Below are 20,279 nucleotides of genomic sequence, written 5' to 3'. Positions count from 1 at the left end.
CTCAACAATCCGCACACAAACAGAAGAAATTCCAGAAAAGGAAGATAGTTGTTGAAACATATCAGTCTGGAAAGAGCTTACAAAGATATGTCTAAGACTGTGACACGCCAACGAATCACAGTGTGTCCCATTATCTCCAAATGGTGAAAACTTGGAACAGTGATGAATCTTCCGAGTAGCCAAGCTAGCAAAATCACACCAAGAGCAAAGCGATGACTTATCCAGAAAGTCCGATGAGCATTTAATGAAGTGCAGGTCTCATTTACCTTGGGTAGGGCCGGTGGTCATGATTCTACCATTAAACAAAATAGTGTCCATGGGGGAGCTGGAAAGTAAAAACCCACTACTAACCAAGTGGAACGTAATGGCTCATCTCACATTTGCCAAAACCACCTTGATGAGGTCAGAGCCTTTATCAACAACGCTCTTTGGACCACTGAGTCAAAAGTGGAACACAAAAGTGGGTTCCAGTTACATTTGGTATAAAGCCAACACAGCATTCCACAATAAAAACATCAAATCACAGTGAAACATGGTGGTGGTAGTGTCATGATGTAGGAATGCTTTGCTGCTTACCAGCCTGAGCAACTTGCCATAACTGACAGAACCACACATTCTGCTCTCTGCCAGAAAGTCATGCAGGAGAATGTCCAGGATTCACTCCATGATCTGAAGATCAAGCAGAGTTGGGTTGGGCAACAAAACAAGAACCTGAATCGCATGAGCAAGTCCACCTTTGGATGGCTCAAAAAAAACAAAATGAAGGTTTTAGAGTGGCCTAGTACATTTACATTTAGAGCATTTAGCAGATGCTCTAATCCAGAACAACTTACAAGAAGTGCTTTGTCTATCTAGAGAAAGTATCTTTGCTGGTTAACAGTAGGTTAGCGGGAAAGACGGTCCTGAGCTCAGATATTGCTAGAAACAAAAGTCACCATAGATACCCAGAGAAAAAGGAACAGAGTTGAGCAGAGGACAGTGCAATACAATAAAATACACTACATAAGTGCAGTACAATACATTAAAATCCATTCAGTGCTCATTTAAGTGCTGTATAAAGAGATGTGTCTAGTACAAGTTCTGAATTGAATGCTCATTGAGATGCTGTGTCAGGAACCTAAACGGGCAGTTAAACCTAAAAAACTCTCTAATGTGACTGAATTAAAGCAATTCTGGAAAGAAGAGCAGCTTCACAGTGAAGTGAAAGAGTGATTTTTACTGATTTTAGGAATGCAGTTGTTGCAGTCACTGCTGTTAAAGGTGCCACAACAAGTTAATAAATTGGAAATAGGGGCTGTGAAGCTTCCCCCCCCCCAGTAAATGAAATGATACAAAAATAAAGGAAATCAGGAGGGGGCAACTACTTTTTCAGAGCATCATATTATGCACCTATATATCGCATTTTTCAGTTCTTGACATAATCTGAAAATATCTGCCACCCTTTACATTGTGTTTAAATTTCAGGATGAATGGACCAAAAGAAACGATCCAAAATGTCTTGGGGGGAAAAAGTCTGATTTCATTGACTTACATTAAAAGTAAAGCTTTTTTCTTTTCTTTCTCCTGTAAAATTACCATTTTGGAGATACAAGGTTTTCCTCCAACAACAGCGATATGTGGCTTACAGTATGTAATTAAAGAACAGAATATATGATATATATCAAATATACTTTTGATTCCCTGTGTGCGTAATATGTTTCAGCTCTGTTCAGCTCTTTAAATTATCATAAAAATGTAAAACTCAACAGAAACCTATTTATTTCAGCATATTTAGTCACTTTGTCAGCTGTACTTTCCAAAATTTGGCAGCTTTAATGAAAACTCAGCCAAAAAGCTCATTTCTGTAGAAAAAAAATACCCAAATGTTTCTATTTCCTTTGGACTAATGACAGCATTCATACAGATGGCGCATGTTTTCTGAGAACTCACTGGGTCATGCAGATCTGAGGCCTATTCTCACAGCAGCTTTTCTCAAAAACAGCTTTTCTCTACATACAGAACCAAAAATATTCAGTATCTAGAACACTGATATACATGAACGTGTTTTCTTGATTATACATTCAAATAATGTGGATTCAATAATCTGCTTTATAAAATCGCTTGTCTAGAGGATACCTTCACAATTAAATAAACAATTTTGTTCTAACATCATCCAAAGGCTAAATTTTGGGGTTTGTGAATATAAAAATTTATGCATATTTGCGTAGATCTTCTTTGTATATTTAATCGTTTTTTTTTTGTTGTTGTTGTTATACAAGAAATGCATAGGGGTATATTTATTAGCATTGGTTATTGTTTAACATTTCCATAGACTTACACTATTTGTCTAAAATACCCCTCTTCTAAAGAGTGATTAATATTCTTAATACCCTTAATATCCATAAAAAACCATTGAGCCCCAGTATTGGGCTGTAGAGCAGTGTAACGGTGTTCTCTGGAGTGATTGAGCTCCATCCAATATCTTTAGGATGAGTTGGGAGGGTCCAGAACTGACCATCCAACATCAGTACTGACCTCACTAATGCTCAATCCTCAAATCCTCACAGCAATGTTCCAACATCTAGTGGAAAGCCTTTCCAGATGAGTACAGGCTGATACTGCAGCACAAACTCACTATTAATATCCTTCATTTCAGAAGAAACTTTGGAGAAGTAGGTGTCTACAAACTTTTTGACAAATAGTGTAGCTGTTAAAGAGAATCGCAGAATCCTTTTCCAGCATGTCGCTGCTAATTATGTTATTACTTTTAACATAATTAGGAAGTGACAGTGGAGTCAGCCAATCACATTTTGAATTACACATGATAAATTTGTGAGGAAAAAAATGTCACTTAGCTTCCTGGAAGTTCTAGATACATCACTAACAGTGAATACAAGCTGACCAGTGAGTTTCACATGGAAACCGAGGTGTTTATGCTCATTCTACTCAACAATCTGATGAAAATCTCCGTTTCCATGCTCTCTACAAGTAATCCGATCCAAAATAACGTGCATGCATAAAGAACTGCCTAGTGGAGACGTTACCATGACAACCAGCATCACGAGCATGACTCCAGTCAGAGTGAGATGAGCAGCAGTGTGCAGTGATTGTGTTTTAACTGCTTTAAAATGACGTCAGACTCAGAAAAACGTCCTTCACATGTCCTTATTAAAGAAGGCCGAGAGGAAGACGTCGTGTCCTGAGACACATAAGCTGGACGTCCGTCCCACCGCCGTCTTTTAAAGATCAGAGCATGAACTTCGTCTCCTCTGCAGACCAGTTTCTGCTCCGCCGTGTTGAGCGGTATAAACTCTCACTGTGAAGCGACGCACATGCAGAACGGACTGAAACTTTCCGATAGGGAATGTAATCGGATACAGACGTTTACACGGATATTATTCTTCTATTTAACAGATTATTTACAGGATAACCCACCTCGTTCAATGGGATAGACACTGTATTCTGAATGGCCTCAATTGGACTAGATAATTCCGATTGATCTGTTTACATGGACGTGTTCTATTCCAATTAAGCTATTAGTTGGATTATTAACGGATTATCAGACTGCATCGAAACATGGCTATTGCTGAATTAGCATATACAGCCATGGCATGTGACCGCTGTATAAGCTGCCATGAGGATTGTTTATTTTAGTGGATGATGAAGAAGAGCTTTAGTTGTCTTGCTTATCTGTTTAAGATGAAAGTTATGGGTTATCTCTATTTAAATCTGTCATTGTAAATGAACAAGTGTGCCTGAACAATGATTCCAGCATCCACATTACACCAAACATATGCGGCCGTTGGCACTAGTTTTCCATCACTGCTCTATTGAGACACATGGAACAGTTTTCCTGATAACGTAAATGCAGCGTTAGTGTTTTCCTGCTGTAAAACGCCGACTCAGCTCATGAAAGGCCCCCTTGATTAGCTGAATCAAGTGTTTTAGAAAAGCTAGAAACACAAAAAATGCAGCTTGTCAGACTTGGAGATCACTCCTGCTGTCTGCAAAGCCTTTTGATCTCATTTGATCTTCCATTTTGATCCCATCGTCAAAAAACATCAAGAGGTTAAGAAGCATATTAAGCAGTAAAACCTCCAGACAAGAGCTGGGTTAGAGGGCATCTCTCCCTAGAACATCATCATCACACAGCTGCTCTCAGAGATACGCACTGAGGGCAAAGCAAGGACAGAGAGGCAGAGAGAGAACTGAGACAGAGTGAGGAGGAAACTCTCCTCCTCTGGCCTCCACAGGATGGAGGGGTATAAACATGAAGACTGGAGGAGGAGTTTTACAGCGTTTTCACATACAGTACCGTTCGTTTTAAAAGAACTGAACCGAGTTCTTTTATAGTGAACCTGGAAGAGAACCGACTGCAAATGGTTCTTTTTTTTGTTCCCAGTGTAAGTGAACTCTAAAGAGGACTCAGTTTTCTTTCTGGTCCTTTGAGATCTCAGACCACTTCTTGTTCAGACCACAATTCCATTAGATGTCGGACCCCTTTCACAGCACTTACAGTGTGTACAGCGCTCGCCAAGTGGGCAACGTTCTCTGATAAATCCAACCTATCAGGTGACGAGAAGAACCACCAGACCCGATTGGCCGAAAAATGGCCCCGTGGGCCTGCTGTGGTGGGCCCCGTTTTCGGCGGTGCTCCTCACTGAAGCTCCACAAGGCGAAGTTTCATTCATTCAGCGTTCAGACTGAAAGCAGCTGAACATTGTGTTGCATGCCCAGGTCGAGCCTTTATCACGGTAAAATCACGATGACTTTTTTTTTTTGCTGATGTGCTGAAGACTGTGGCTGTGTGTACGCTGAGCCTCCAAGTCTTCACCATGAAGCAAAGCTAAAGCGGACTGGGGCCGTTTTGTTTTCACATTGCACAAATTAATCGAACCACAAAACGAACAACAAACGAACCGAACTGAGACCACCTTGAGAGGGGTTTGAGTTCGGTCCAAGCGTGAAAACGCCCTTACATCCTCAGCCATTTATGTCTAAGGTTCCCCCCTGATTTCGTTTAGAGCACTTAAAGTAAATATTATATTAAAATACAACATTAGAACTATCTCTGAAATTATAAAATATTATAATAGAACTTTCTCTGAAATTCTAAAATCTAACAATAAAACTTTCTGAAGTTCTAGAATGTAATTAAACTCTCTGAAATTCTAGAATGTAATCGAACTCTGAAATTCTAGAATGTGATAGAACACTGAAATTCTAGAATGTGATAGAACACTGAAATTCTAGTGTGTAATAGAACTCTGAAATTCTAAAATGCAATAGAACTTGAAAATTCTAGAATGTAATAGAACTCTGAAATTCTGAAATGTAATAGAACTATGAAATTCTAGAATGTGATAGAACACTGAAATTCTAGTGTGTAATAGAACTCTGAAATTCTAAAATGCAATAGAACTTGAAAATTCTAGAATGTAATAGAACTCTGAAATTCTGAAATGTAATAGAACTCTGAAATTCTAGAATGTGATAGAACTCTGAAATTCTAGAATGTAATAGAACTCTGAAATTCTAGAATGTAATAGAACTCTGAAATTCTAGAATGTGATAGAACACTGAAATTCTAGAATGTGATAGAACTCTGAAATTCTAGTGTGTAATAGAACTCTGAAATTCTAAAATGCAATGGAACTTGAAAATTCTAGAATGTAATAGAACTCTGAAATTCTAGAATGTAATAGAACTTTGAAATTCTAGAATGTGATAGAACACTGAAATTCTAGAATGTGATAGAACTCTGAAATTCTAGTGTGTAATAGAACTCTGAAATTCTAAAATGCAATAGAACTTGAAAATTCTAGAATGTAATAGAACTCTGAAATTCTGAAATGTAATAGAACTCTGAAATTCTAGAATGTGATAGAACTCTGAAATTCTAGAATGTAATAGAACTCTGAAATTCTGAAATGTAATAGAACTCTGAAATTCTAGAATGTGATAGAACTCTCTGAAATTCTAGAATGTGATAGAACTCTGTGAAATTCTGTGAATGTGTTAGAAGCCTTGCTGTAGTTCTGGAAGGTAGTATAAGAGCTCTCTCTGAAGTTCTATGATAAAATAACTTTGTCTCTAGTTTTAAACGACTCTCTGAAGTTCTTGAATGCAATATCAGAATTCTCTTTGGAATTCTAGAATTGTAATAGAGCTTTCTAAAGCGCTAAGCTGTAATGTTGGAGCTTTCTCTGAAGTTATAGAATGTAGAATTGGAACTCGAAATTCTGTCATATAACTTCAGAACTCTGTATGAAGTTCTAGAAGGTAACAGTAGCACTTTATCAGATGTGCTAAAATACAGTACTCGCTCAGATATTCTGTAATGTAACATTAGAACTGTCTCAGATGTTCTAGAATGTTGTATTAGAACACTCTCAGATGTTCTAGAATGTTGTATTAGAACACTCTCAGATGTCCTAGAAGGTAACATTTGAAGTCTGTCTGAAATTCCAGTGTTGAAACTCTCTCTGAAGCCCTAGAATGTAGAAGGACTCTCATAAATTCTAGAACGCAGTACGAAAACCCTCTGAAGTTCAAGACTGTAGTAAAACTATGAAATTCTAGAGTATAATATTAGAACACTGCAGTTCTAGACTGTAATACTAGATCAGTAGAATGTGACGTGTGAATTCCTCAGAGGTGTGAGTGCTGAGTCCTGTACCCAGCTGTGTGAAGGGTTTATATGCATGTTGTCTGTATTTGATGTTGTTCTTTCCTCCTCCAGCCCAACACCAGCTCAGACACGCTGCTGTCCATTACATCAGGCGACTGGGACGTGACTCAGGTTGTGGCCTACAACGAGCAGAGCCAGCTAATGTGAGCAAACACAGCGCCTTTGCTAACACATCCCACATTCTGTTTGAGCTCAGTTCACTCTACACCTTCCCAGCACCTATGTTTGATTCATGAACTTCTCCTGAAGCGCTGAATAAAAAACACACTTAGACCTGGATTATACTTTACAGAGGCACATTAACAGCATGCCCTGCGGCTGGAGCACAGGCCTCACAGCGCTGTAGACTTTCAGGGCCACAACATGAATGCTTTGTTCTGGTGTGTTGGTTTTTTCGTGGGATTTATCCATTCTGTTATTGTGTGACAGATACTTCCTGAGCACAGAGGACGATCCTAAACGACGACATCTGTACAGGTAAGCTGCCGGAATGAGTGACCAAGCCAAAGAGAACGCAGTAAAGTTCTGATTGTTCCCAACTCCATGAATAAACTTTAAGATGCTTGCAAACGCTTAAGAACTTCAGCTAAATATTTCTTGACTACCACCTCAAATCTGACCCTCAAATTACAGGAAAAGTACAGAGGAAACCCAGTTTCCACAATTATTCCCTTTTACCCCAAATGTAATCAGCCAATGCATGTTTGGTGTCGTATGTTTGTTTCTTTAGGCTAATGTATCTAAGAAGTAAGGAAAGCTTATTTACCCCAATTTGCACCGTGCAGACTGCACGCTTAAATCATCACGCACTTGCCTCAAACTGTGTGTTGTTCAGTTAGTCTTTCTGATGCTGTATGACACTGTAATCTATAAACATGGACTAAAGGACATGATATAGCTATAAACAATAACGGCAGCCAGCTTGATACATTTATACACCATCAACTTTATTACAAACATCTTCCACTCACTGGCCATTTTATTAGAAACACCCTGTACTTCCACTCACTGGCCACTTTATTAGAAACACCCTGTACTTCCACTCACTGGCCATTTTATTAGAAACACCCCTGTACTTCCACTCACTGGCCATTTTATTAGAAACACCCCTGTACTTCCACTCACTGGCCATTTTATTAGAAACACCCTGTACTTCCACTCACTGGCCATTTTATTAGAAACACCCCTGTACTTCCACTCACTGGCCATTTTATTAGAAACACCCTGTACTTCCACTCACTGGCCACTTTATTAGAAACACCCTGTACTTCCACTCACTGGCCATTTTATTAGAAACACCCCTGTACTTCCACTCACTGGCCACTTTATTAGAAACGTCCCTGTACTCCCACTCACTGGCCACTTTATTAGAAACACCCTGTACTTCCACTCACTGGCCAATTTATTAGAAACGCCCCTGTACTCCCACTCACTGGCCATTTTATTAGAAACACCCCTGTACTTCCACTAACTTGGTACTTTCACACACTGGCCACTTTATTAGAAACACCTGCCTTGCAGTTCCACTCACTAGCCACTTTATTCTAAGCACAGCAGTGGCCCTGACCTGGAAGTGTGTGTGGTGCTGGTACGAGTGTATCAGACACAGTGGTGTTGTTGGAGTTTTTACACACATCAGTGTCAATACTTGGTTGAGAGTGGAACACCTCCCAACAATATCCAGGCAAGAGCAGCTCTGTGGTGAGAAACTGACCAGTAATGAAGGTCTAGTACAAACTGTACCTCAACAGAGGAGTTACACTCTCTAAATGTGCAGCATCAAGGTGGAGGGTTTCCAATATTGTGACCAGAAAGTGCATTATTCCGTTTTCTAGTCCTCTGTTTGATGTGCTGTGGTTAGAGCTGAACGAGGACGCCGTGTGCTGACTTTCTCACTGTGACGTTCTGGCTGTTTCAGCGCGGACACGGTCGGCCCCTTCAACCGCCGCTGTCTCTCCTGTGATTTCTCCGACAGCTGTGGATACGTGAGCGGCTCCTTCAGCCACGACATGGCCTACTTCCTCCTCAGCTGTAGAGGTAACTGGGCTCTCTCTCTCTCTCTCTCTCTCTATATATATATATATATATTGCATTTGCTCACTGTCCTTCAGGGCTTCTGTGAGCAGAAGCACAAAGACAGTTTTCTCCGTTCAGACGTTTTTCACAGTGTGCCACCCTTTTTATCAGCGGCCCTGTACAGCCTGAAAGAGCACATTCTCTCCTTCCCAGTAAGAGGGTGAAGATCCTTGAGGACAATAGCAAAGAGAGAGCAGCAGTCAGTAGCAGAGCGGTGGATGAGAATATGGATGATAAGAGAGAGAGAGATAGAGGGAGGGGCAGTGACAGAGACAGAATGAGGGGGCGACAGAAAAGACAGTGGGAGGAGAAAGAGACAGACAGACTGGGGGGACAGAAAGAGAGAGCAAAAAACAGACAGAGAAAGAGACTGAGTGAGGGAGAAAGAGATAGAAATTGAGAGAGAGAGAGAGAGAGAGAGAGAGACATAGAAACAGAGAGATAGAAATGGAGAGAGAGAGAGAGACAGAAACAGAGAGAGAGGGAGAGAGACATATAAACAGGGACGAGAGAGAGAGAGAGAGAGACATAGAAACAGAGAGAGAGAGAGACATGGAAACAGAGAGAGAGAGAGACATGGAAACAGAGAGAGAGAGAGACATGGAAACAGAGAGAGAGAGACATGGAAACAGAGAGAGAGAGAGACATGGAAACAGAGAGAGAGAGAGACATAGAAACAGAGAGAGAGAGAGACATGGAAACAGAGAGAGAGAGAGAGAGAGAGAGACATAGAAACAGAGAGAGAGAGAGACATGGAAACAGAGAGAGAGAGAGAGACATAGAAACAGAGAGAGAGAGAGAGAGACATAGAAACAGAGAGAGAGAGAGACATGGAAACAGAGAGAGAGAGAGACATAGAAACAGAGAGAGAGAGAGACATAGAAACAGAGAGAGAGAGAGACATAGAAACAGAGAGAGAGAGAGACATGGAAACAGAGAGAGAGAGAGACATAGAAACAGAGAGAGAGAGAGAGAGAGAGATAGAAATGAAGAGAGAGAGAGAGAGACAGAAATAGAGAGAAAGGGAGAGAGACATATAAATAGGGACGAGAGAGAGAGAGAGAGAGAGAGAGACAGAAACAGAGAGAGAGAGACAGACAGACATAGAAACAGAGAGAGAGATAGAAACAGAGAGAGAGAGACATAGAAACAGAGAGAGAGAGAGACATGGAAACAGAGAGAGAGAGAGAGACATAGAAACAGAGAGAGAGAGAGAGAGACATAGAAATGAAGAGAGAGAGAGAGAGACAGAAATAGAGAGAAAGGGAGAGAGACATATAAATAGGGACGAGAGAGAGAGAGAGAGACAGAAACAGAGAGAGAGAGACAGACAGACATAGAAACAGAGAGAGAGATAGAAATGGAGAGAGAGAGAGAGACATAGAAACAGGGAGAGAGTGAGAGAGAGAGTTTGTGCTTGTTTCCTCAGTGTTATTGTTATCTGTCCTGTTCTCTTTCAGCTGAGTGTATCGATCATTTCATTATCTCGTTTTGTGTTTTTTTCCTCATCCTTTCTTTCTCGTACACAGTGCTTGTGTTTGTATGGAGCAGATTTGTTTAGAAGCCCCTCTGGAAGCTGATCTCGTTGCTGTTCTCGTTGTTATTGAATAAGCCAGACCGAGCACTCAGACAAACTGGAATGCCGTAGGGATCGGTGACCTCTGTAGAATCTCTAATGGATAAAATCTGGGATATATTCAAGGGAATACAGCACAATTTAAAGAAAAAAATCTAAAAAAAAGAGCTCTTGAGCTGTTATGATGTTGATGTTTTCAGCATAGACGTCCTGAAGGTTGTTATATTACGTTTAAATTCTCACTTGCTGATTGGACAAAAAGTTAAAGTCCAGAGTTACCTCTGTCATTTTGCTATGCTATTTATATGTGTTTAAATTAATATTTATATACTTACACAACATCTCTGTCTTGGTAATTTTAAAGAAGAAGAAGAAAGAAATATATTTTTAACATTAAATGTCGGTTAATTTAACATTTATATGATGCATATTTTTCCCCAAATAATTTTGAATATTTGGTCTATTCATCATGAAATATTCACACAATATAAAGAACAGTTGGTACATAATGTAAAAAAATACATATAAGTTACATTTATATTCTGTATTGTGGGTTCAAAAGGTTCAAAAAGGCAATAACTTTTAATCAAATTTAGATTTAATTCCAAGCCATGGAATGATAATGATCATTTTTTTAGGCCATGTCTGATCATTTTAACGAATTACAAGTTAAAAAATAATTCATATAAAATCAGAACCTGCTTTTGTCATTGCTGTACAAGTAATGTATGAGAGTTAAGCTGAAAAGTTCATATACATTTGAAAAGAAGAGAGTATTTTGTTAGTCTCGTCAAACATCATTCCAAATTGTATGATATTCTTTGTGGTGTACCACAGGGCTCCATATTAAGCCCATTTTTATTTTATTTTTTTTATTCATACATGCTCCCACTAGGACACATTATTACTAGCATGGGGTTGGTTTTTATAGTTAAGTATATGACACACAATTATATTTATCTGTAGAGCCAAATGAGTTCTATATATAAACTGACAGCCCGTCTGTCAAGCATTATTACATGGTTAAACAGATTTTTTTGTTGTTTAATTATTGGGGAAAAAAATCCTCTTTATTGGGAATAAAAGGCTTTATAAACAAATGATGGCTAGAAATTTGGGTGCAACATTTGATTGTCATTTCTATCACATGTTGAACAAATTATTTTAAAAAAATATATTCATATTATTACATTTTTTTCTGTTTTTGTTTAACTCTTTTTTATTTCCTGTTTTTGTCTTATTTTTAGGTTTCTTTTATCATTTGTTTAGCTGTTTTACTGCTTTACTATAATATGTTCAGAATTGTATGTTTTATGTATGAAAGGTACTATATAAATGTTATTACTAGTAACAGCTATGCCACAGTTCTGTTATTACTTTTTTACTGTACTTCTGTTCTATTTCAGGTCCCACGGTTCCATTTGTGGCCATCTACAGCATTCAGGACAGACAGAGTGAGTACTGCTCTGTCCACTTTATTTCTCGCATGTCCACTGTTTCGAGTTCATGGACAAAATCTCCATTCATTATTGTTTTAGCTGAATCAAGGCATCTCTGAGATATTCTGGGTCAACAAGCAGTTTGCGGCTGACGCTACAGCTGAGTGAAGCTGAATAAGGCGAGATCAGGAATGTTACCTTTGAAGAAAGCTCAGAGCTTCAAAGGGCATATGAACGTGGCTTCATTGTCGCTGTCCAAGCCCGTTAAACAGAGCTATGTGGTGCTTTTGCTTTATGGGTTTATAATTGTTCTTGATAGTATATGCATAAATCATCGCTTCTCGGCCTTTTGGCTAAGATCAAGTGTGGTATCTGTTCTTATCAGTTTAATATCTGATACGTCCTTTGGGGCAGTCCTGGGCTGGAGGTTGGGGATCTGGCCCTGCGACCGCCGGTTCGATCCCCAGGGCTGACAGTCCATGACTGAGGTGTCCTTGAGCAAGACACCTAACCCCCAACTGCTCCCCGGGCGCCGTGGATAGGGCTGCCCACCGCTCCCGGCAAGTGTGCTCACTGCCCCCTAGTGTGCATGTTGTGTTTCACTTCACAGGTTGGTTAAATGCGAAGGTGCAATTTCCCCGTTTTTGGGATTTAAAAAAGTATCTTTTATTAAACAGAATTAAAGATTATTGTAAAGCCAGGCTGTGTGATTTTAGAAATCTTGCTCTTTGGTGACTCACACTGCATGTTTGAATTGCCTGTCATGTACAGCCAAAGCCTACAATTTACATACATGCACTGTCCGAAAACACTCGGTCCAACTGACATACAAACAACATTCAGTCCTGAGTAAAATAATTGGTTGGTGGTCTGCTCCCTACATAGAAGAGGGAAGAGGAGAGATGAGGACTGAATCTGAATCTCATGCTAAATCATAGGTTTATTTTATCCATCTGAACATTCTGCAACACCCATCATGCATCTTGCATATCTCAAAACTCCACACCTAGACACTTTATTTCAGTAATAAAGGCAAACAACACTTTTTTTTAGATCTTAGTGGCCATAGCAACCTTCGTAAATGCACGGACAAAAAACAGTGGTGATACTTTCTATGAATTCTTAACATGTTATAGTGCATTCATAAGGCATCATACAACATGGCTATAAATATGCATTACACGTTATAGCCATGCTTATTATGCGTTATGAGTTGTTAACATAATGCATCATAAGTGCTATTCATAACAGATTATAAGAGCTCATAAGCTGTATTAGTCCACTCTAAGTGAAGTGAAGCGTGCTGGACTAAAGCCTCCTCCAGGGTTCAGACTGAGGCTTCAGGTTGAAGTATTTACTGAAGGATTTACTGAAACACTAAAACACAATAAAGCTCATTCCAGGCTTCAGATGTCAGAGTTTAAACTAGAGCAACATCAGAGTTTCACCCAATGAGGGAAAGTCAATGTTCACCACTGTTAATGTGCACCACCGTTAGCCTGGCACTGACTTAACACTGCATATCCAATAGAACGCCAGCAGAAATCAGCCTTACTGTACTGTAGTGTAGTGTAGTGTTATAGAGTGAAGGGTTCTAGCACTTAACATTAGAACCTGCAAGGGAACAAATTACAATGACAGCACTCGACTATCTCGCCTCTCCCTCTCCAGGCCTTCACTCCACAGTGACTTCACGCTCAGTGTGATGTCAAAGGGCGTTCTGAGGAGAAGCTCATGGGTACTTGGTTTGCTGTGATGTAATGTATTATTTAAAGTGAGAGCACTAGGTAAGAAAAGTGCACTGTAGCAGTGATTCTAGGCTGGACAGCCTGTTTGGAGCATCTGAATATTCAGGAATGAAGGCCCAAAGATGCAGCACTAACAGCACCAGCACTGAGAAATAAAACACTGGAAAATAAACTTTGTATTTGTCTTTGTTCTCTCCAATTGTGACGATGGGGAGCGATGTTCAGGTGGACGCATGTGCAGAGATGAGCGAGATTTATTATGGGCAAATCTAAAATCAGGGTCAAGATAATCCAGGTTCAAATGGCCAGTATAGAGAGCAGGAGGGACAGACATGACAAAGTGAACACAGAACTCCAAACAGACCAGAAATAAACAAAACTCTTCAAACAACACACACACTTCAAACAGTACATCCAACAAAACGCGCAAACAAACAAAGACCAGCAAACACAAGGGACAAACACAGGGTTTAAATACAACCCAGGACAATGAGGGACAGGTGGGAAACAGATGGAAACAATCAGGGGTGGAGCCATGAAACAAGAGGGCAGGACTGAAAACCAAAACAGAAGGACATGGACAGGACTGGGAGGGGCTAATCATGACACCAATCTGGGACTGACTTCTTTGGCACTGACAGTATAACATGTTATTAACACTACTTATAATGCATTATATTAACAATTCATGGTGTATAATAAACATGGCTATACAGTGTAATTCAGTGCAATTTTTATAAATATTTATAACCATGTTTATAATGCCTTATGAATGCATTATACCATGTTATGTGTGTTTATAGATGCTTGCAAATGTGACCTTCACTCCAATGGAGGCTGTGAAGCTAATCAATTGGGACTAACTATCACAAACCTTAGCAAAAGGGAGAAATCAATACTGATTATTGATTCTGTGAAGCAGCAAAAATAAGTTACTCAGTCCTGTCAAGCAGAAACAGAGCAACGTCCTGATCACAGTTTATGCCTTTCAACTCGATTAAGCTTCTTTTTCACCCCTACCTTTTTTCTGACCGTGTAGAGAGAGTGGGTGCTTAGTGTCCTGTTGCTGTCAGTGCGCTGCTAGAGGCCAGAGGCATTATCAGTGAGGAGCGACACAGTGTGGAGCACTAACAGTCCTGGCAGGACACACACATACACACACAGAGAGGCTATGCATAATGTACCAGCTGAGATGATGACCTCATTACTGACCTCTGTGCTGCACACCATCCCAACCATAGACGGGCACACATCCCCAAACAGTCCTAACCTCAGTCCTCCCCAGACTGCATGCCAATACACTCAGCTCAGGGCTTCCGCACGCTGACCGTGTCAAACTGTATGAGGCTGAATTGGTGCTGAGAGCTCTCTAGGCTGATTGCATTACTGGATGGTACTCAGTATGCTATACAAGATGACCTCTCCGTGTAAGAGCAGGATAATTGTGTTATTTATCAGAAAGCACCATATAAAATTGCAGATATTGTAGCAGGGCCTGATGTAGAAGCCTGGATTCAATTACAGGAGGCACAGCGAGGTCCGTAGAAACAAACACATGCAAATGATGTTGACAGTCTGTGTATCAGCCACTCGGTGCAATTCATATCCATATCCAAAATGGAAAAGTTTGTTTTTTTCTGTTTTCGACCACCGTTTTACTATTCTTGACACAGAATAATGCACGCGCAGCGGTAAAAGGCAGATGGCAAAATGAGAGTGATAATATTTTCCATCTGTTTGCTTCTTCAGATCCTTATGTCACCCCCTGCTGGTGACCTTTGCAGGTGTTGACGCGACAAGCTCAAGAGGAGCTCATTTTAGAACGTTTATCATTCTAATTTGGCATTGTTGATGTAAAGAAGGGAAAATTGTAAATTCTGTGTAAATTGTATGTAAATGTAAAGCTGAGAATTCATGATCTGAATGTATATTTCGCTTAAACATACCATGTTTTTGTGAGAAAACAATGGAAAAAGAAAACAAACGTTTCTTTTTGCTTGATTTTTTTTTTATTTCGGAGCAGATATGGATGTAGATTCATCTAGATTGATGCAAATATGTAGACAGATGGATCACAGGCTTACCCCAATGAAATGGGGAAAAATACTTTAAAAAAAAAAAAAAAGCCAAATCTATGATAGTGAAAGTGAGTGATGTCACTGTATTGCAGCCAATCAAATCATACGCTCAAACTCCACCTTCTTTTTTCCAGCCCTTCGATCCGTTGCTGCCCTTCAGGCCTTCTGTTCATTAACATTGCGCCAGTGTTGAATTTGAACGTCCATTTCTCATTTGTTTTTCAGCTTGTGAACCGTCTCCTCCTCCTTTATAATATTGTCACCATCCAACTATAAACAAGTATCTCCAAGATAGTAACTTTACAGGAGGAGGCAAAAACCTTCTTGCCTTTTAATGTAAGTAAATGGAAAGAGATTTTATTCCAAGTGACTTTGGAGCATTTCTATTGGTTCATTTATCATAAAAATGTCACACAATGTAGAGGACAGCTGGTGTGTTGAAATTATGTAGAAAAATAAAAATGGACAAAAATGGAGATACATAGTTTTCTTTGGACAGTGATGACATAGAACAGAGGTCACTAATAGGCGGACCGTGGCCCAAGTCTGGACCCATACGCTGTCCTATGCGGACCTGCATATATGTTCGATAAACTATGGAGAATTATTTAATTTATACAGGGTTTTACCATTTTAATCGGTGGTAGCTTTAGTGGCTGGGAAACTCACAGACCAATCGCATGCATTGTAAATTGGCTACTCAGCCAATCAGATCTGTGCATTACGATGAGCACCGAGACTTGAGTGAGCGATGCACACACAGGGGAGGGATGAGGGAGGTTATTTCATATTTCATATGACATTCTCTAAAATGAGAAAACTGACAGTAAATGTTGTTGAAATCTGACTGAATTGTACTTTATGTGACTTGATATTCAGTTGTTGACTGTATAAGATGTTGATATTCCTCCTAGGCTACTTCAGTAAACAGTACATGGCACTGAATCATGATGCAAGTTAGACGTTATGATGTTCTGGACCTTCGCTTGAGGAAATTTTCTTTAACTGGACCTTATTGATTTTTAATTATAGACCCTTTATATAAAACTTTGGCGAAACCCAGTGAAGCCGCAGGTTCAGGACACGCACGGACACTGTTCATTAATCGCTTTACTGGGGCAGGATTTATAACCACTGACATTGTCAGCAGAGAATTTCGTCAGTTGTCATTTGTCAGTTAGCCAGCTTTGGTTTCATTTGCACTCATTTTTCTTTCTTTCATATCTTCCTTTTTTAGGAGCCAATACATTTTGCCCCATCACTTTTGGAGGTGTGGCAGCATCTCTGTACAGATATACATGCGTCAATGACAACTTTGGCTTGGCATTCAGTGGTTTAGCCATTTAAACTGTCTGTCAAGTGTGTGGTATGTAAACAGGAAGAGCGAAACACAGAACTCTAATTCTGTCAGTAAAACAGCTGCAGGACTCCTGCCTCTTGAGACGCATCAGGGCTGGATATCATCAGCTGTGTGGGTACCAGCAAACATTCACTACTAACATACAGGGTGATAAAGATGTGATGTTGTCTGTGGGAATTTTATCATACGTTGATAACCCTGTTTAATCTCCAGAGCCTGCAACTCTGGATTACAGCCAAATAATGGAGAGATTTGTCATGTCTGGGTTAAAAGGGATCTGAGATATGGATTCAAGGGTTAAAAAGGATGCTAGATTTTTCATATCTGGGTTAAAAGGGATCTGAGATATGGATTCAAGGGTTAAAAAGGATACTAGATTTTTCTTGTAAGGGTTAAAAGGGATCTGAGATATGGATTCAAGGGTTAAAAAGGATGATAAAGGAAAGGAAATAAGGAATATTATTTATAACTTATTTAATTATTATTATTTATTTAGTATTTATGTATTTAGTAAATATGCATTAAGGGTTAAAATAGGACCCAAGGGTTAATTGTAATTCAGTGGCTGTGTCACTACACTTCAGAACGAAAGGCCCTGACGATTAGAGCTGGTGTTTTGCTCTTTTCAGCCTCCGCCACTATCACCAGCCCCAGCTGCTCTCTGTGCTCTGAATGCCTCCAGCTCTGGCCTTTACCAGCACACTTATCTCACTCTGCAACACGCCGCTGCAAACAGTTTGGAAATTGCATTGCAATTTTGGTACAAAGAGCATGTCATAGCAGTATGAATGCTACAGCTGAGATGTATATGGATAGCCTAGCATTAAAAAGTGCCTTTGTTGTGTTCGTCCTCCGGCAGAGCTGTTCGACATCGAGCTGAACCTGAGCCTCCGGCGGACCGTGGACTCCATGCAGATGCCCCGAGTGGAATACAGAGAGATAGACATTGACGACTACAGTACGTTTGCCTACCATCCGCTATCCACAGCGGCTGAGACCCGGTCAGAGGCCGATCTGAAGCGTCTACAGGGATCCAGTGAATCCTTCAAAAAAAAGCCTTACACAATCTTACAGTGACTTAAACATTTAAGACGTATGAAAATGTCTTGTTTTAACAATGAGAGGCATCTAAGGTGATGGAACGTTGAATAATTCAGAGCGGTCCACCAACCAGAAATACCTAGCCAACAGTGTGGTCAGAAACTGACCAGTGATTAATCAATCAATCAATCAATCAACCTTTATTTGGACTCGGAAGTACATCTGAGGGTAACCCTCATTACAAAAACAGCCATTGACATGACAAAGAAAACAAGAACTACATTTAATCATTTTAAATGAAAAGAACATTTTAAAAAACAGTGAATAAAAGATAAAAATAGATCAAAAGAAGATAAGAGATTGGTAAAGTAATAATACAATAATACAAATTAAAAAGGAATGTTACAAAACTATTAAAAATAAAATGAGAGGGAAAAAAATAACCAACCAAACAAATAAATAAATAAATTAAGGGCTAGAGGACAGCAGAACCAATTTACTGACGTTTGTTTTTTGCTTCTCTTCAGTTGGACTGCTCATGCGATTCCTTGGGAAACAATTCAGTTCAAAACAGTTCGATTCAGTCCAGTTATTTTGGTACGACTCTTCATTCCTTTGAATTATTAATCAATCAATCAATCAATCAATCAATCAACCTTTATTTTCCCTCGGAAATACATTGAGGTTTGATCTTCATTTTCAGTGTAGCCGAGCATTTGCAACGTTAAAGGGATTGAAAAAGAAATTAGGGTGGAATTTAATCAGGTTAAAATAAAACAAAAGTACATTAACAAACAAGATTAATGGCAAAAGAAGTGAGAGATCAGTTCATATTGCGTTAAGAAAGAGAAATAGAAATTAAAATCAATATAATAAACCAATGAATATGATTTCAACTTAAGAGGCTAAACTAAGTAGAACTAAAATTTCAACAGTCCAGTAAAAGGATTTTAAAAGGCAATGAAAATAAAAATCGAATTGAGATGAAATAAAATAAGATTGGGAAGAAAAAAAAAGTAATAATCCACATTGAAACTATTTAAAAATAATAATAAGTGTTAAATGTTACAGATTAATAATAGTTGAAAATAGTCATAAAGTACTAAAATGAAATAAAAGAAGAAGAAAAAGTTAAACGAGTTTTAGAGACTCCAGTAGTGAAGTCCAGCTCACTGGTGCTGTAGCTAAAAGCAGATTTTCCCAGTTCAAACAGCTGATTTGGTCACTAGAGCGGGTCTGCTAATTATTCTTATTTATAGAGGTCATAGATGAGCTATAAGCTGGCATACGGCTGGAGAGTAATTCATACATAACAATAAGCCAGTATGTTTACCGTTGTGCTGCTGGTTAGGACCAACCAGCTGTATCAGCCAGTCTGTGGTGGTGGGAGCTGTAATGGTCTCCACTAATGAGTTGCAAGGCGGAGTGATGGGCTGAGTCAAGCAGTTTGAGGCTTCTGGCAGATGAACGTCTATAGGCTACATCACTGTAGTCCACTACTGATAGTCAGGCTGCCTCCACGAGTCTTTTTCTGGCGTACTTAAGCAGACAAGACTTATCTTCATAAAGGAATCCGAGCCTTTGTCTGCAATCACTGGCTAGTTGATTAATATGAGATTTAATTATGAGCTTCTAATCCAGCCAAATGCCACGGCACTTACACTCTGACTCGCTCAATGCTGAATCCTGCGAGGGTAGTAATTTTCACAGTATTAAAATCAATATTTGAGGATCTGGAGAACAGCATGAACTTCATTTTCATGGCCTTTAAAACTAATTTTTCCTTGCCGAGAGCATTCTGTAAGGTGCTAAATGAGCGCTGGAGTTTTTCTAGATTCGGCAGAACAGTATAAAATGTGCACTTTGTAGTCTGAGGCAGAGGCAGTGAGAGAGAAACATACATATATACATATACATACATATCAAATAAAACTGGATGACCCAGAATTGAGCCTTGTGGGACTCCTGTTGTGTGAATTAAAACTGATTTATGGAGCCCATTGTATTGCATTGCTATTAAAGCAAATCCTTTGCAAGTATCACAAAAGAAGCCTGTGGTCGAAATTGTTTGATAAGCCTAAAAAAACGGCAGCACAGTGCTTCTTACTGTCTAAGGCCACGTAGAGATCATTTAAAACCATGGTAGCCGCAGAGATTTTTCTCTAACACCTGACTGAAAGTTAAACAGGACAGAATTTTTTAAAAAAGAAATCATTTGAGTTGGCTGTTCACTAAAGTCTCTAAAATTTTAGCCAACCACGACTTTGAGATTGGTCTATATTTAGTTAGAT

The 20,279-nt window shown here is 39.4% G+C and overlaps 1 protein-coding gene and 1 pseudogene across 4 annotated transcripts in view; both read left to right on the top strand.

The window, feature by feature from the left end:
* The window catches only part of dpp6a (dipeptidyl-peptidase 6a), a 615,071-nt gene that overhangs the window by 568,939 nt on the left and 25,853 nt on the right, over nucleotides 1–20,279 (top strand). For all 4 annotated transcript variants that reach the window (XM_017705640.2, XM_017705658.2, XM_037536774.1 and 1 more), the window contains 5 exons: nucleotides 6,722–6,813; nucleotides 7,100–7,147; nucleotides 8,589–8,707; nucleotides 11,729–11,776; nucleotides 17,807–17,905. In XM_017705640.2, coding sequence (XP_017561129.1) covers nucleotides 6,722–6,813; nucleotides 7,100–7,147; nucleotides 8,589–8,707; nucleotides 11,729–11,776; nucleotides 17,807–17,905 — 406 coding nt within the window. The remainder of the gene's footprint in view (nucleotides 1–6,721; nucleotides 6,814–7,099; nucleotides 7,148–8,588; nucleotides 8,708–11,728; nucleotides 11,777–17,806; nucleotides 17,906–20,279) is intronic.
* On the top strand, nucleotides 12,095–12,227 carry LOC119263132 (annotated as a pseudogene).

This window comes from Pygocentrus nattereri, chromosome 3, assembly GCF_015220715.1.
Source record: "Pygocentrus nattereri isolate fPygNat1 chromosome 3, fPygNat1.pri, whole genome shotgun sequence".
NCBI classification, from domain to species: Eukaryota; Metazoa; Chordata; class Actinopteri; order Characiformes; family Serrasalmidae; genus Pygocentrus; species Pygocentrus nattereri.
Note: the sequence above shows the minus strand (reverse complement) of the source record. Positions and strands in the feature narration are given on the sequence as shown.